Source organism: Macrosteles quadrilineatus, unplaced genomic scaffold, assembly GCF_028750875.1.
Source record: "Macrosteles quadrilineatus isolate MER2022 unplaced genomic scaffold, UCM_ALF_1.0 Scaffold_5__1_contigs__length_97177068, whole genome shotgun sequence".
NCBI lineage: Eukaryota > Metazoa > Arthropoda > Insecta > Hemiptera > Cicadellidae > Macrosteles > Macrosteles quadrilineatus.
In genome coordinates, this window is record NW_026542598.1 from 2,281,941 (window position 1) to 2,300,771 (window position 18,831).

Here is an 18,831-nt window from a genome sequence, read left to right on the forward strand (position 1 = left end):
ACTAAATTATCTTTAGTCGTTTCAAAATGATGGCCACTTTTTAAATAGATTTATTTTTACGGAGTAACCTGTATTTTTCTTGAAATTGCAGACATCTTTCTTTACCCTGATTCAAATATCGCATTCCTTCTGAGCTAAACTTTATTCCGGTATCCAATCTTAAAAACGAAAATTCAAACAAATTTGTTTAAAAAAATATTTACATACGGTGGCCAAAACTAAAAAAAAAAAAAAATAAATAGCATCACATGTCAAACAGCACATCATTTTATAAGATTTGACCTTTGGCAATGTAAATATTTTTCAAAACAAATTTGTTTGACAATAGAACGAGAAAGAATAAATTTCCCAAATTTTATAAAATATGAGGCATTATTTAACATAAAAGGCTCATAAACATATAAGGCATTATTTATGTTAAAGATCTTAGTAAGTGTTTAGGAAAATGGTTATGTACTTTATTCAGACATTTTTAATTACTTAAATATCCATAAGAGTGCATTCTGTTAACGACCTGTAAACATCTAGTAACTTGAAATAATTAACAAGACCATAAATGATACTGCAAAAATTATACTTACGAACATATTTTCTAGTGACTTTTTTGCTAACCAACAGTTGAGAAAGACAGGAATGAAGAGATTTCGGAATGGAGGATAAACAATCTGAAACATAAAGATCAAAATGTAATTAGAGGACATACATGGTGAAATAAGTAACAAACTATCAAAATTGTTTTGATTTTGATTTCTTCCAGTTAGATTGTGGGTTTTATTAATCATGGCTGTAATAAATTAAATGTTGTTTCGATCAGTATACATAAATATACCTACAACAAACAAATAAATATAATTATATTAAGTTTATAAAAGTGGTATTAACTGATTTGGTTCTTATTTTTTATAATATTATCAATTAACTAATTGGGCGAAATAACCGATATATTTTTAAAACTATTAAATACAGTATTATAGTACAACTAACTGTCGTACATAAATATTGTGGACTGTCGTTATATAATCATTGTCAATGATTAGTTAAAATGTGTACTGAAAGACTCGTTTTTATTTCGGAAACGACTTTTTGTTTTTAATCTGTATATAAATTGATGGGAACGCATTTTAACTGTTTTAAATTAAACTGAGTTTACTCTTTTTTTGTTTGTAACTATATATCGTCTTATATTATGATTAAAGCATTTGGTTTTTGAACTGTCTGTATTATCACTAATATTGAATCTTGTAGATATTACAAAACCAACAAGTATAAGCAATCACAAATAAAAATAAATGTGTAGGTATATAGATTTAAATAATAAACTATGGTGACAAATGCAACTATATTTTCAATTTCTTTTAGTTGATATATCGAGGAAAACGACAATTTTTAAGAGGATCTTATACTTTGAATGATTCAATCTAGGATTAAGGGACCATTATATTTTATACTGCAAACGTAATTTAAAACCCACACTTAAAAAATTATAATTTTACAATTAAAGATGGAAATTATTACATTCTTTGTAGCCAACTCTGCATTGGCAATGAACCTAAGATATTGGACCTAATCAATGGATTAAAATAAATCATATTTTTTACTATTTTCCGGCTTATGAATACAAACTCGACTATGTGAATAGTCTACCATAAAGTCAATTCTACATGGTTTACTGTAACTGCAACTTCAAACCAATTTCATCTCGTACATTGCGGTATCTTAGTTAGCAGGGCTGGGGAGCGGAAGGTCAATTTCTATTAAGTGATCATTTCAGCCCACGCCTTAGGCTAATGCCACTGTTCCTGTTAGATTATATATTTTTTTAGATTATAAAATGCTGAGCTCCAAATCACGTAAGTAAACCGTGTTTGGCAAGATTTGAACCCGGTTCTCCGCGACTGTAGTCCCGTGTTCTTAAACATTAGACATTGGTCTATTGTTGCCATTGGGCGTCGTTAATCTTTCAATACAGTTAACAAACATGTCAGCTCTAGACTTATTTTTGACATAAAGTAGAACATTTTGCATTCTGCTTCTACTGGGAACGCTATGGTAAACTGAATAATACATCAGACCGAACTGAGAAAGACGGGTTTGTCGGTGAATGAAAACTCTAGACAACTCTACGCGAAGTCAGTTCCTACAGAAAATTGCAAAACATCATTTATAGAGTAGAAGAGAAATTTAAAAGGACGTTTAAATGGGGTAATTTACAAACTTGTATAAATGGCGGCAATTAAACTACCTTTTGCATACGCTATACAGTGCTTTGCTGGCTACCACAATAATTCATATCAAATTCAAACAAAACAGTGTAAACAGTTTCTCTGTTGTATTTAGAACGTTTATTTGTCTGTAGTAATTTAACCTTGACTTCGTGAACTGTGTTTAAAAATACACTACGACCTATTTATTTAATTTATTAGTTTATTTTTCATTGTATTTCCTGCTTTGACTTATAAAGTTGTTGAGATTCGTAATTGAAATGTTTCTTAGCTTGCAAACCTCAACCTATTATTACAATCGCGCTTACAAATACTACTAACACTATAACAGTATCTTGGAGATAAATACTCCGACAAAATAATTAAAGGGGCCTTAAACTCCGCACGGTAATTTAATGACTACAACCACGCAATCTAACACGCAAACCCTACAATGTTTACTCGTTCGTACCAGCGGGAATTCATACTTATCTTGGCATAAAAACATATTCAAACATGCCTTAAATAAATAAATATAACACTGTATAGCAAGTAGAATTTTAAATGCATTACTTAATCACTGAGATCGAGACGCATGTAGGGTAGGCTCCTATGTGTGTGAGCTGGTACGATAACTATAGTAAAATCCATCCAATTATGATGAAATTTGATTCAAACCTACGTCTATTAGATAGCACGTTATGCATGACCAGACTATAGGGACGGGGTTCTAGGGATAAACAACGATGACATTTTTTCATTCTATACTCTAAAAAATCAGAAATTCATTCTAAACCATCTTCTAAAGATTAAAAAGAAAAATAATTGAGCAAATCAAAGGGTTTTCGTACGCTTAACTTTTAGGGTGAAACTAAACAAAGAATGTTAATAAAAAATATCAATTTTATCATGATGTTAAATAAGAAAACGATTGTAGTTTGCTTATTTTTGGACATCTCTTGATCGAATTTAGCAAATTTATTCATTTTACTAAGTTATACATGAAATTAAAAACACACACTCTTCATTACCTTTCCTGTAGCAGCAAACCTAAGTAGCCTATTTGTTAAATCTAATGTTATTGAAATAGGGAATAAATCCCCAACTGGAATATTTAAGTAAAAATTAAATTAAGTACAAGCGAATTTACTTAGCCTACAGGTTTGCTGCAATGGGGAAATTTGAAGTGTTTTTATTAAACTTTTGTACACAATAAAATCAAACGTCGTTTATAAAAGCGACCGAGACACCACGACAAAGTTAAAGTTCACAGGTTTATGCATTATTCACATGGTCATTATAAATACAGGAAGTTTTTGGTTAAATCACTCCTCTACGTCGCGTATCGTCTTCCGGATATCTCTATACTTTTGGATAACATTTTGGATTTTTTAATTTATTAAGTTAGTAAATATTTGTTAGCTTCTTAAATGAGTACAGACATAGAACCCTAGATGAAGCTATGGTACAAGGTATACGAACAATATTATAGACTAAATACAACCCCGATATACTTGTCATTCTTAAAATAACATGGCCACATCAAAATAAGTGTGTCCTCCGAAAAAGTGTCCACGAATATTTAGTTCTTGTCTAATATTCGAAACGCGTCGAATTTCGAACTCACACGAAGAAATTCGGCCTATGTAAGTTTTATGGTTGTCGATTAGACAACATCATCACTAGATGTTTCGATCCGAAGTTTTAAATTTAATATACTTTGCACAAAGACACGCAGCAGGCCCCTAAAGTCTTTTCAAAGGGACAGTTTATTGCTGAAATGCCATTACGAACAAATACCAACATGGACGTAGAATTTGCAATTTCATTTATTAAGCCTTTGATTTCTTGTTATTTTTCATAGCTAATCCTTGTATTGAAATTAAAATATTATTGTATTAGCTCTACTAATTTAAAAGTTGGGACTTTGCTGAGGAAATTGACAGCGTACACGTACATTCATTTATATTATTTAATTTTCAGGGCTTTAATATTGAAAAAAAAAAACTTAAATCGCAAATAATAACCACAAGTATAAAATTTGTAAACCTGTTTATTTTATCATAAAAAACTATGCTCAAGAAAGAAATTACGAAGTAAATGACACAATAAACACCAAATGTAACACTACTACAGCTGAATACACCCGTGTATAACCTCAAAACCACGGGGTTGTGCGTAGCACATCTCTCTGGGACGAGTGTGGCAACATTGTAATGTAAGGCAGGCACTGTCCCCAGCTGTACAGCTGCAATGTGACAGCCACAGACAGCCAATGATCGAACGTCTACCGGGCAGGATTAACTACACCCTGTGTAATCATATTGATGGATGTGGCCTGCTATGTTAACGTTTTGAACAAATAATCAATGTTATATTGACATTACAGGTAGTATAGGTATAAAGTGTTAATAATTTTGTTGTAACATTCAACAGATACATTATTAATGAAGAAAGGGACACGAATTTTAATGGGTATAATAATTAAAACAATATCCAAATTCACTTTCAAAATTCCTCCTTTGGTTCGTTTTTGGGCTGAAATACGTATAAATTACATCCCCTATCTCGTATGACGATATAATTATTTAATTGTATTTTACATGGTACTTAAATTGGTCTATTTATTTTATATTAGGCATGATGCTAAATAAAGTTGTCAGATTGAGGTGTACCATCGTTGATTATTTTTAAGAGTTAGTTATATCTAGACGCATACTTTAGGAGAACATAGTACCTTACGGAGTGTGCTACAGGCAAAGTATTGTTTTATTCCTTGTGTGTTAATAATAAGTTAATAAGACATAACTATGTCATAGTTTACAATAAGTTCTTTAAATTTTGATTGGTTACAAAGTTTGTATCTAGGACTGAAATAGTTGACTGGCCGCAGAAGTCACTTCAGAGATGATCAACTCAACTAAGTTTGAAATAGTTATTTGTGTAACTAGTGCGCGAAGTGGCACTTTGCTGCCTATGAGAAAAGGTTTGTCGTGTGCAGCAAAGGCACTTTGCGCTCGCATTACACATTATATTTTCCGACTAATACTACAAAGCATATAAATAATTAGCCATTGAAACACAAAACAACACGTTTTAGTTTAGGTTCCAAGCGTTGAACGAAAATAGAATGTGAAACAACAGGTAAGTCGTAGTATCAATACTCTGTCAAAGGATGTGAAGCGTTGCACCAGCTGATCGTAGTCGTAGTATCTTTAAGTGTTGTTAACTTATTTTCAAGCGGACACGCATTATGTGTCTTATAAAAGCACATACGTTTTGTGTTGTTTGGTTGGAATACTGGAGTGCGGCAAAGTAAAAAGTAAGCAATTGCGGCAATTAGTTACTTTGCGTGCTATAATCAGTGCAAGGAAGCCTGGCTTTGTCAGGTCACTGTAAAAAGTTTTATTCTTAAAAGTGAATACAGCTTTGACATGGGAATCCGATGTTTTTTCCTAAATACATTGACATGCTATTCAATCTTAATTTAGAGATTTTGCCCAAAAAATTATTCATCGAAATCTATAATTTTGTAACGATATAGCTATGTAACTATATTATTATTGTAAATTATACGTCTAATCTTTTTCGCTTATTATTTACCTTTAACAAATATATTTACTTAGCTAAACAACAAATAAATAATTAATGACGTTTCGTATAAACATTATGACCTAACTTGTGCAAGCACACACATTTTAAATATGTTTTCGAGAAATATTATTTTCCAGTATATTTTAAATACGTTCCCCCCCTACAGTTGAATGTTAGTGAGTGAACAGGTTTTGTACTACATACATTATCCTACAGTAGAAAGGTTTGTCCATCACATTAATATTCAATCCCGGTTTTGTCGTGCCAATACTTTCAGGGTTGAAAATCCTCTTTACTAATTCGTAGCTTACTGTATGGAATGTATACAGCTCAAATATATTCATACTTGATATAATATCCATTAAAAACGCCATAATAATTTTGTTTATTCATAAAAGATGACAATGTAGGTTAAATAATAATTGCAAAACAAGAAAGAACGACGACCTCAACACAAAGTGCTGTCTTGGGACTGGCTTGTTCCTGTTACATATTTACTCAACATTATATTTAAGGGGCTGCTTCTATAAAGGAATATTGTAATACTAACTTTCATAGAGTAAAGTTTCTTTGTGTCTATAACTTTAGTACTAATTATAGCTTAAGAGTCAGATGTTTCTTAGGATTGTTTCCACAATGAAACTGATATGAACTGAACTTAACAGAAAGTCGGTTTAGCTGACAAAGAATGGATCTTATTTGATTATGTTTGTAATACTCTACAATAGTATAATTCTTTCCTAGAGATTAAAGTAACTTATTTGATCCGAGCTCCAGTTTGACGACCGAGGCAAAGCTGAGGGAAGTGGGCGAGGGTTGAAAAACACATTTTGCCCGTGTAATGAACTACATTTTTCATCATATTGCAATATTATTTAACAACTTGATTTAGGAAATGATAATACTTTTCATGTAAGTATAACCTTTCAAAACGACTTTCAACTTGTAAACAATTTTGCTATTGGAAACAAGCAGCTGTTTAGTAAGTGATTCAATCATTTCGTCTATTACGATTGTGTTAGTGTATATAATACCATCGACTATTGGATCCATACTATTGATATGTCAAACTATTGACAGAATACAACAATACTACAACTGATCAATTATATCGAATCAATTGATACCTAATTTCTTTACATGACTCGTTACCATTGAGTTTACAACAGCTGACTTTTACTCCCTAGGGAAAAAGGCTTGTAGGGACCTATAACGTATGTATTAAAACAGCTGTTTTTCTGCAGTATGACGAAACATTTGTATGTAAAGTAAACTACAGCTAGGCCTTTATATTAAATCGTTGAAGAATGAATAGTGAAACGCTTGTGAAATTCAAATAGAAATACTTGACTGTATTTTTATCGAGTTTTTGCTATCGAGTCAACCAACAAACCCACATTCAGACTGATCGATTATACGTCCGATTCCTCAATTACCTCACTTAATCACACTTCATTCTGACATTTCGACGACTGACCTAATTTACTGATGTTATATTGGTCTTTACTTTGATTTGCATATTGATTTGCCGGAGTTTTAGCCCACTACATAGTCTATTAAAAACTGCATTTTGTATTTAACGTAACTTTACATGTTAGATAGTCAATGATGTTAGGTATATTTGAATTTCGCTTCATGGCAGAAAGTATGGTTATGTTCAATATCAAGTTTTATCTCAAGTAAGTTAGTATTAAATCATTTTGTCGTAAATTAAAATTTGCACCACGTTAGATTGCTGTTATTTAAGTTTATGTTTAATTTGTAAAAATGAGGCTCTTAGGTTTATGTTCACACAACATGTTTAGGTTTATTACAGTCCATGCACGAACACATCTAGGGATTATTGTAAAGTAAACTTGTGTATGCACGTTTGTATGTATAAATTACTTGAAGGAAATTACGAGGGTGTTCCTAGGTCATTTGATGGTTTACCTTACTCCGCCATCTTGGTATTAGAAAAAGTGGTATTTAACCTAAACTTGCATTTTAGTAAAATCTACGTCTTAATCAATACCTGTAATTATAATAGTAGATACAACTGTTGACGTTGTTGCGCCATTTCTCGATAATAGTTTCATAAGTGAGTTTGTAATACATTACATTGTGATGAAAGATAAAATGCTTGCCGCACGGGCAGTAAAGGAAGGTATTATGAGTCATAAATCATGTTTACAGAGAAAAGCCCAACATGTGATGAGTTTAGGCCTTTAAAATTTGATTCTCTAATGTAATATAATATATAGAGGCAACCAATCACTGCACCAACTGAAACATATTTGTACAAAGAATCTACAAATTTGTAACTTCCTAATTAGCTTTACGTGTTGGTGCCGTTTATTTGACCATGCATCGAAGCTATCTAAATTTCACAACCATGCCACTATGACGCATGTACGCAGATTAAGCTAAATAATTTAATTACGTAAATAATATATTATCAAACCTGTCATCTAATCACTTATATACCGACTAAACACGCTCTGTGACGTGTAATACAATTATTAAACGCGATTGTAAACGCTACAATGAGATGATTTAATTAATTATCAATGTGGCCTTACCATCGAGATTTTAGCTACGAAAACCAAATGAATATTTGGGGATATTACACTCTAGTATCATCCTTGACTTTAAATAAGTAGATTTCCCTTCAAATTTAGGCTGATATACGAGTTTACATCATGTTAGGGGTTTCTTAAACCATTCTTGATTTGTGTAATTTCTGCTGATATAGAGTATGTTGATGAAAACTAATAGTTTAATATTATTTTATGGGGAAAATAACTACAAAAAATGCATCTTTGTTCCTCGTATCTTTGTTGTATATGCTACTAGTAAAGTTTCAGTGGATTACATACATATCACTTTTTTGGTCGGATTGATCATAATGTTAGTAAAATAACAAGAGATAATATGAAACAACTTCGTTTCAAATCCTTTCCAAAACTATTTTTAGCAGATCCAAAAGGATAATAAATGCAGGGCTTTAAAGAGAGTTAAGTCCTTGGTATCGAGGATTCAACTATAAAGAGAAGGTGCAAAGCTTCTTTAATAAATCTACGTATATTCAACTCAACGTGATGCCAAATTGAAACTGATACACCTAGGTAGGTAGGTGTTGATTGACTTCTAACAATATTAGTGGCTTGAAGGGACATAAGTCCCTGAAAAGCTCAAATGTAAAACAAACTATTGTAATACAGTATAAACAAACTTAAATAAATCTAATACATATATCAGATATATATACCAGTACAACAATCTTTTGTGTAAAAAATAGTTTGTTGTTTGTCTTTGTTTGCTTTTGTTGATGTTATTTTTAATAAATAATTTAAATTACTCTAAAGGTTTAACTCTGCTAAAGGCAGCAAACATGTTTGTGAATAAATATTAGATTACTAAGGTAGCTTTGGTCTTTTGATAATAAAAAGGCTTTCCTGATTAAAATATTGGAAATTGTCTTCGTCATATATGAAAAGGCAAATAAAGGTGTGTTGAGATAAGCTTAGTTCTTAGTTAAAACCGCTAAATTAGCACCCCGACCTAGTTATTATTTCTAAGTGCATGCTCCTTTTGTAAACACTACAATAAATCTCAAATTAAAAATGTTAGTAAGTATAAAAAAGTGAAGAATAAATCTTTTGAAATCAAAACAAAGCATAAGTTTTCAACAATCTTGAATCGATTATTATTTAGTCAATGTAGTTATTTCATGTTGAACATTCCTTCAACACAACAATAACCGTTAAGTTAGAAGAAACAACTTCATAATTTTTTTCAGCCATTCTAAGTTTAATTCCTTTGATTTGAGCCATCTCCTATGATTCTACTACTTATCATACGCTTAACTAATTTACTTAAAAAATACACAAGTTTGCCAATTGCACAGTAAAATAATTGATTTCAAAATTCTAAGACGTAACTAAAAAATATTTATTATTATAGGTAGGCCTAAAGTTATCCCTGGTTTTATATAGTATACAGTACATTGCAGAATTGACTGGCAAATGAGTAATCCAAATGTAATATTTATTGCTTACTGGTTTGATGATTAATCACGATCAGTTGTATTGAAGTAAACAAAAAACAGCAGTAAATGGCTTCTAATGCATTTCTTATGGAGAACATTTTAGGTTATATCCAATTTAGGGTTAAAATTTTGGGAATTTCACTATTTTTCCCGCCGTCACGGGATCGAGACCTTTAATTTGAGCCCTCTCCCGTCGTTCTACGACTTCCCAGTCGCCCACAATTTTGACGCAAAGAATCGGCTTACGTAATTAATATAGGCTATAGAAGATAGATCTAGACTTACAGGATATATTTATTCAAATTTATACTATTACTATAACAACAACCAGTGAAAAACATAGGAATACTCACTGTAAACGCAAACGGAATGGTGTTTACTAGCTCTAGAATGAAATGGAACGACAGTAGTTGCTGCCATATGTTCCCCTGGAAAATATAAAGCAAAAGTTAGAAATAAAGATATTTTGTGCCACATGATCATCATTAGAGAAAAATTTCAAACGGCCCTTCAATATACATTATAGAGGGTTTGCTATTATCCAAATTAATAATAATTTAAGTTCAAGTATATTTATCAATAATATTACATAGGCTTGGCGTCGCCAAGTTTACAAAACTTATCGGCGAGGTTCAGTTGATATGTAAATAATAATAAATAATGATATAGTGTGATATAGTGAGTCGGTGGCTCAGTCGGTAGCGTCGCGGACTTCGGGCCCAAGGCAGCGATGTCGTGGGTTCGGATCCTGGTCACTGCCGATAACATTTTATCAGTACAGTTCACCTTTGTACTGTACCGGCTCACTCCTTGCTTTGCTGTTAACGATCCACGCACGGGCGCTTAGTCTATGTGGACGGGCAAATGCAAGGTTAAAAGAGGCCGCCAACCTCTTTAAAAAAAAAAAAAAAATTTATTATATTTATCTATATGTCAAGTTTATTTTTTATAAAAAAAAAGATTGGAGGGTGATTTTAAAATTACTATAACGGTTGATTAATCGCACAACATCCTACTTTGTCACACACATTTTTCGATTAATGAAATGGATTTTTCTCATAAGACTATAGCGAGATAAAAAATATTTTTAGTCTTAACGTTATTCTTATGGTGAAAATATTATAACTTTAGTTTTCTTAGCCTATTTATTAATCTTATCGACATTTTGGGAATCCCGTTGTTTCTTGTTTTGCAGCAAAGCAAGAGGAAGAATGAGGTTTGTGCTAATGCTGGTTTTAATGATTAAGATCAATTCAGCCCATAACTGGGGAATGATAAGTTGGGTGATTTTTGTGCTTGACGTTACAATTCGAGGGGAAGAAATCGTATTATTTCGAGCTATTTGGCAACAATATCAAAATACGATTGAGTAAATGTTGATGATTTGATTAATAATCCTTATTGTTATGCTTGTTTTTTTCACATAGAAAATGAAAATCTTTTATTTGGACTTGATAAAAAATAATTGCTTGATTTTGTGACGGAAATTCTTAATTAGACCAATAAAAAAATACTTATAGAGTTGACGACGACAATTTCTAAAACACGACTGGAAAGATACCTTGTAAATTTCAAAAATGTTGTACCTGAAAGTTAGATTAAATCATTTCATTCCTTACTAAATAACACTAGTTTACACTCACTTGATTCTCTTAGATTAAACATGCGATTGGAGTTTACGAGAAACTAATTTTACTTACGAACTAGAGACATCAGGAAATAAAATAGCATAGTGATTGACGACGTAAAATCATTGGCAATATTTTACTGCCATTCTGGGCATGCAGAGGCATGCTTGGGACATGGACGCTATTCATCATCCCTAAATTGATTGGGTTTATTTGACAACGCTATACGTTATACACCAAAAGCTGGATTTTTAAACGCATCCTTCTGAGAGGTATCTATTGTCGTAGGCTTCCCAGTAATACATAGAAGTATATTATGTATGTGTATGTAGCCCAAATAACCCTCACTCAATCTCTCCAATTTTGATGAAGCTTTTAAACCGACATTTATTGGCCTGAGCTTAAGAACCAACCAAATTGGATCTTTGAAATGGTAGTTTTTGGTGGGGAGATATACAGCACGCAAATCCGTATAATTCTTACTCAGCATTTGTAAACTTTAACCTTTACGTTTATTTAACGAATTTGTATGAAGTTCAATGACTATTAAGGCGAAATTTGGATGGATAGAGGGGGAAGTTGACGGGAGCCGCCATGACTAAACCATAGCAGTAAGTGCAGTGTGATGTCCCAGTTATAATGCAAATCTGCAGTACAATATGTATGATGTCACTGAGCTGTAACTCTCTCAGAAGCTAAACTGTATCGATATATGTTTTTCTATTTATTAGTCAATAAATATGGTAAGTTCCGGCAATTGTCAACTAAAAATAACTGCTTTGGAGATATTACACTTGTAAGCTATCTATCTATATCTTACAAATAGAAACACTATTTTGATTTTGAAATATGTTCTACTTCCATGCTGATTAAGAGTATTTATTTTTGGAAAGAGGGTTCACATTATATTTTTAAATCAAAATACTGCTTAGGTTCAAAGTTAGTTTAGAGTGGTGCATATTAAACGGTTTTAGGGTAGTAATTTTGTTTGAAAACTTGAGAAATAGTTACAAAGAACGTTTCTTGTACTCAAATTACACATTTACCATCTGTTATTAATAATGCAATAGTCATAATTTAAGTTAATACCATAAAACATAGAAGAATCGCTAACGTAAAAAATACAATAAATACTAAAGCGTTCTGCTTAAATTGTGAAAATGACAAAATAATTCAATTCAATAAAGCGAAATCAAACAAAATGTATTTATTAACGACACAACCAAGTTTATATTAACAACGGTGCATCATAGTACTTGTAGCCACAATCTTACATTTTCTCAATGCGGGTATAAACATATTTGTGTTATTCAATTGACGTTTTAAATATTCATAGGAAATAAATTGTTGAAAGAATCGCTGCATTGCAATTTAAATTGTAACTAGTTTCTTGAAGGGACATAAGTCCCTAAAAAACTCAAATGTAAAACAATATATTGCAATATTTTAACAATCTCAGAATTAAATTATCTATGAGTAAGAAAAGATATCCCTATACACCATATCTTTGGTGTAAAAACCAGTTTGCCGTTTGTGTTTGTTTGATTTTGTTGATTCAACAACAATCGTATCGATTCTATTGTTTGGAGGTGAACTAACTAACTGCTTGCCTTTCTGCGTGTCACTAGAACACGCCCATCAAGACTGAAAATCATATCTAGATCAACTGACGGAGAAAACATGGTGATTCTCTTTTCTAGGGTAACTTCCAAAGTAACATTTCCTTTACTAACTATAATTTGGGGCTTTAACATTTAATGTTCTGTTTCCAAACGCTGTGCTCGTATTCACGATAGATTACTTAGTCACGGAATATATTTTCAGGTTGTTGATTTCAATGAATTTGATGCCATTTGTTAGAGCCTTAATGTTGATCTAAACCAATTTGGAAGAGAAAAATATTGACAGGCCCTTTAAATATGTTTTTTATTGTTTGTTAATGTTAAGTTGTATTACACAAACAACAGAACAAAAACTGAAAACAGCAGATAAAAGGAATACACAGTCTGATGATGAAAATACCTTTTGATTAGGGTGTTTAGAAGAGACCTTTATTACAATTAAAAAAAGTACGACAGTGTGAACATACTTTAAAGGAGAATAACTACTGAAAGTTTATTAATATGATTAACACACAATATGATATTAATATGATTTTAGGTAGATCACATTAACATCCATCAGATTAAGACCCTTTAGGTAGATTAACATGTCTTTTCGAAGTTAAAGATGATTTTTAAGGATATCGAGAGGTTAGACGTATATTTTTTATTTTGTTGACCTGAAAAAGGGCGTTTTAAAACTCACAAAAACAAATATCAAACAAATAAATATCCAATAAATATGTTGGTAGTGTAGCTTACATAAAAAAAAACTTTCAACGTATAAAAACTACCTTGGAGACAGTGTCATCGTCAGTAAGTCAATTATTGATTACATACAGCCTAGTGTGGTGTTATTTTATACCTGTGTCGCTATACACCAAACAAACACTACCATGGCGACAGTTTCATTGACAGTAAGTCAACTATTGATTACAGGCACTCTAGTGTGGTGGTTATGCCTATGGCACCATACAGCATACAATCACTACCTTGGAGACAGTGTCATCGACAGTCAGTTAATTATTGATTACAAACACTCTGTGGTATTCCTTCACACCTGTTATCATACAACAAACGATCACTACCTTGGAGACAGTGTCATCGACAGTCAGTTAATTATTGATTACAAACACTCTGTGGTATTCCTTCACACCTGTTATCATACAACAAACGATCATTACCTTGGAGGCAGTGTCATTGACAGTCAGTTAATTATTGATTACAGACACTTTAGTATGGTGTTCCGTCACAACTGTACTATCATACAACATACAATCACTACCTTGGAGGCAGTGTCATCGACAGTCAGTCAATTATTGATTACAGACACTTTAGTATGGTGTTCCGTCACAACTGTACTATCATACAACAAACGATCACTACCTTGGAGACAGTGTCATCATCAGTCAGTCAATTATTGATAACAAACACTCTGTGGTATTCCTTCACACCTGTTATCATACAACAAACGATCACTACCTTGGAGACAGTGTCATCATCAGTCAGTCAATTATTGATAACAAACACTCTGTGGTATTCCTTCACACCTGTACTATCATACAACAAACGATCACTACCTTGGAGGCAGTGTCATCGACAGTAAGTCAATTATTGATTACAGACACTTTAGTATGGTGTTCCGTCACAACTGTACTATCATACAGCATACAATCACTACCTTGGAGGCAGTGTCATCGACAGTCAGTCAATTATTGATTACAAACACTCTGTGGTATTCCTTTACACCTGTACTATCATACAACAAACGATCACTACCTTGGAGACAGTGTCATCATCAGTCAGTCAATTATTGATAACAAACACTCTGTGGTATTCCTTCACACCTGTACTATCATACAGCATACAATCACTACCTTGGAGACAGTGTCATCGACAGTCAGTCAATTATTGATAGCAAACACTCTGTGGTATTCCTTCACACCTGTACTATCATACAACAAACGATCACTACCTTGGAGACAGTGTCATCATCAGTCAGTCAATTATTGATAACAAACACTCTGTGGTATTCCTTCACACCTGTACTATCATACAACAAACGATCACTACCTTGGAGACAGTGTCATCATCAGTCAGTCAATTATTGATTACAAACACTCTGTGGTATTCCTTCACACCTGTACTATCATACAACAAACGATCACTACCTAGGAGACAGTGTCAACGACAGTCAGTCAATTATTGATTACAAACACTCTGTGGTATTCCTTCACACCTGTACTATCATACAACAAACGATCACTACATTGGAGACAGTGTCATCGACAGTCAATCAATTATTGATTACAAACACTCTGTGGTATTCCTTCACACCTGTACTATCATACAACAAACGATCACTACCTAGGAGACAATGTCATCATCAGTCAGTCAATTATTGATTACAAACACTCTGTGGTATTCCTTCACACCTGTACTATCATACAACAAACGATCACTACCTAGGAGACAGTGTCATCGACAGTCAGTCAATTATTGATTACAAACACTCTGTGGTATTCCTTCACACCTGTACTATCATACAACAAACGATCACTACCTTGGAGGCAGTGTCATCGACAGTCAGTCAATTATTTATAACAAACACTCTGTGGTATTCCTTCACACATGTACTATCATACAACAAATAATCACTACCTTGGAGACAGTGTCATCGATAGTCAGTCAATTATTGATTACAAACACTCTGTGGTATTCCTTCACACATGTACTATCATACAACAAACGATCACTACCTTGGAGACAGTGTCATCGACAGTCAGTCAATTATTGATTACAAACACTCTGTGGTATTCCTTCACACCTGTACTATCATACAACAAACGATCACTACCTTGGAGACAGTGTCATCGACAGTCAGTCAATTATTGAATACAAACACTCTGTGGTATTCCTTCACACCTGTACTATTATACAACAAACGATCACTACCTTGGAGACAGTGTCATCGACAGTCAGTCAATTATTGATTACAAACACTCTGTGGTATTCATTCACACCTGTACTATCATACAACATATAATCACTACCTTGGAGACATTGTCATCGACAGTCAGTCAATTATTGATTACAAACACTCTGTGGTATTCCTTCACACCTGTACTATCATACAACAAACGATCACTACCTAGGAGACAGTGTCATCATCAGTCAGTCAATTATTGATAACAAACACTCTGTGGTATTCCTTCACACCTGTACTATCATACAACAAACGATCACTACCTTGGAGACAGTGTCATCGACAGTCAGTCAATTATTGATTACAAACACTCTGTGGTATTCCTTCACACATGTACTATCATACAACAAACGATCACTACCTAGGAGACAGTGTCATCGACAGTCAGTTAATTATTGATTACAAACACTCTGTGGTATTCCTTCACACCTGTACTATCATACAACAAACGATCACTACCTTGGAGACAGTGTCATCGACAGTCAGTCAATTATTGATTACAAACACTCTGTGGTATTCCTTCACACATGTACTATCATTCAACAAACGATCACTACCTAGGAGACAGTGTCATCGACAGTCAGTCAATTATTGATAACAAACACTCTGTGGTATTCCTTCACACCTGTACTATCATACAACAAACGATCACTACCTTGGAGACAGTGTCATCGACAGTCAGTTAATTATTGATTACAAACACTCTGTGGTATTCCTTCACACCTGTACTATCATACAACAAACGATCACCACCTAGGAGACAGTGTCATCGACAGTCAGTTAATTATTGATTACAAACACTCTGTGGTATTCCTTCACACATGTACTATCATACAACAAACGATCACTACCTTGGAGACTGTGTCATCGACAGTCAGTCAATTATTGATTACAAACACTCTGTGGTATTCCTTCACACATGTACTATCATACAACAAACGATCACTACCTTGGAAACAGTGTCATCGACAGTCAGTCAATTATTGATAACAAACACTCTTTGGTATTCCTTCACACATGTACTATCATACAACAAACGATCACTACCTTGGAGACAGTGTCATCGACAGTCAGTCAATTATTGATTACAGGCACTCTGTGGTATTCCTTCACACATGTACTATCATACAACAAACGATCACTACCTTGGAGACAGTGTCATCGACAGTCAGTCAATTATTGATTACAGGCACTCTGTGGTATTCCTTCACACATGTACTATCATACAACAAACGATCACTACCTTGGAGACAGTGTCATCGACAGTCAGTCAATTATTGATTACAGGCACTCTGTGGTATTCCTTCACACCTGTACTATCATACAACAAACGATCACTACCTTGGAGACAGTGTCATCATCAGTCAGTCAATTATTGATTACAAACACTCTGTGGTATTCCTTCACACCTGTACTATCATAAACAAACGATCACTACCTTGGAGACAGTGTCATCATCAGTCAGTCAATTATTGATTACAAACACTCTGTGGTATTCCTTCACACCTGTACTATCATAAACAAACGATCACTACCTTGGAGACAGTGTCATCATCAGTCAGTCAATTATTGATTACAAACACTCTAGTGTGGTGGTTATGCCTATGGCACCATACAGCATACAATCACTACCTTGGAGACAGTGTCATCGACAGTCAGTCAATTATTGATTACAGGCACTCTAGTGTGGTCGTTATGCCTATGGCACCATACAGCATACAATCACTACCTTGGAGACAGTGTCATCGACAGTCAGTCAATTATTGATTACAGGCACTCTAGTGTGGTGGTTATGCCTATGGCACCATACAGCATACAATCACTACCTTGAAGACAGTGTCATCGACAGTCAGTTGATGATTGATTACAAACACTCTAGTGTGGAGTTAGGTTATACACGTGCCAACTTAAAACATTATCCTGATATTTTATTAAGAACAAAAACCATGATGTATGCGAGCTGTAATGTTACAATTGTTTAACAGTTTCATTGTAGTTGAGTATACGTACAAGTGCGTACGTTAAGTGCGTTAATTTTTTTACAATCAGCCTTGCATAACGTTTAACCAGAGCTCTGTCTCGGCAAGTTGCATTTTTCATATAAACGAGATTCAATCCGTTTCCTATAACGTACTGTCTTGTAATTTTATAATTTAAATTTCATAATTGAAATACATTAAAAATAATAAATATGTTTTTGAATAGGTAATACTTATAATGTACATATGACCTTATATTTTTCATTTTATTATGCACACAATTTTGCAGTAATATTAAATAGCCTACTTTTCCAAATTACGGTTATGTCTCTCCCAAGTTTAATGTAGAAAGATAACAAATTACAGATCATGATTCTTACAGCTCCATTTTGTAGAGTAAATCGTAAACGACAATGAATCAATCACTTCGTATTATTTATCTAACAATTACCATATGATTAAAAGTAAATCCAAAAGACTATGTGTACAAATCAGTTCATCTCGTGAATAATAAATATTTAAAATATTGTACACTCATTAACAACATGTATTCATTTAATTAAGTATACAAAAAAAGACATTTTCAATAAACTAATCCATAAAAAAATCATGTAAGCAATGTTTTTGAATAAATCGTTCAATTTGTTAATGCAATTAAAATAGATAATAAGTACACCAATGATTTATACTGCAAACTGAAGCAGAGCTTATATTTTACTCATAACGATAAATCTTCAAATATTTTCTAATTCGTTGCACGTTTCTTCAGTTTTTTCTCATTAAGTAATTTATACCAATTACGACCGTCTGTT

At 33.1% G+C, this 18,831-nt stretch overlaps 1 protein-coding gene across 6 annotated transcripts in view; it reads right to left on the reverse strand.

Annotated features, from left to right (window-relative positions):
• Positions 1-18,831, reverse strand: part of LOC128993980 (potassium channel subfamily T member 2-like) — a 329,633-nt gene that overhangs the window by 66,902 nt on the left and 243,900 nt on the right. For all 6 annotated transcript variants that reach the window (XM_054418134.1, XM_054418135.1, XM_054418137.1 and 3 more), the window contains 2 exons: positions 10,179-10,253; positions 582-665 (listed from right to left, as the gene is read on the reverse strand). In XM_054418134.1, coding sequence (XP_054274109.1) covers positions 582-665; positions 10,179-10,253 — 159 coding nt within the window. The remainder of the gene's footprint in view (positions 1-581; positions 666-10,178; positions 10,254-18,831) is intronic.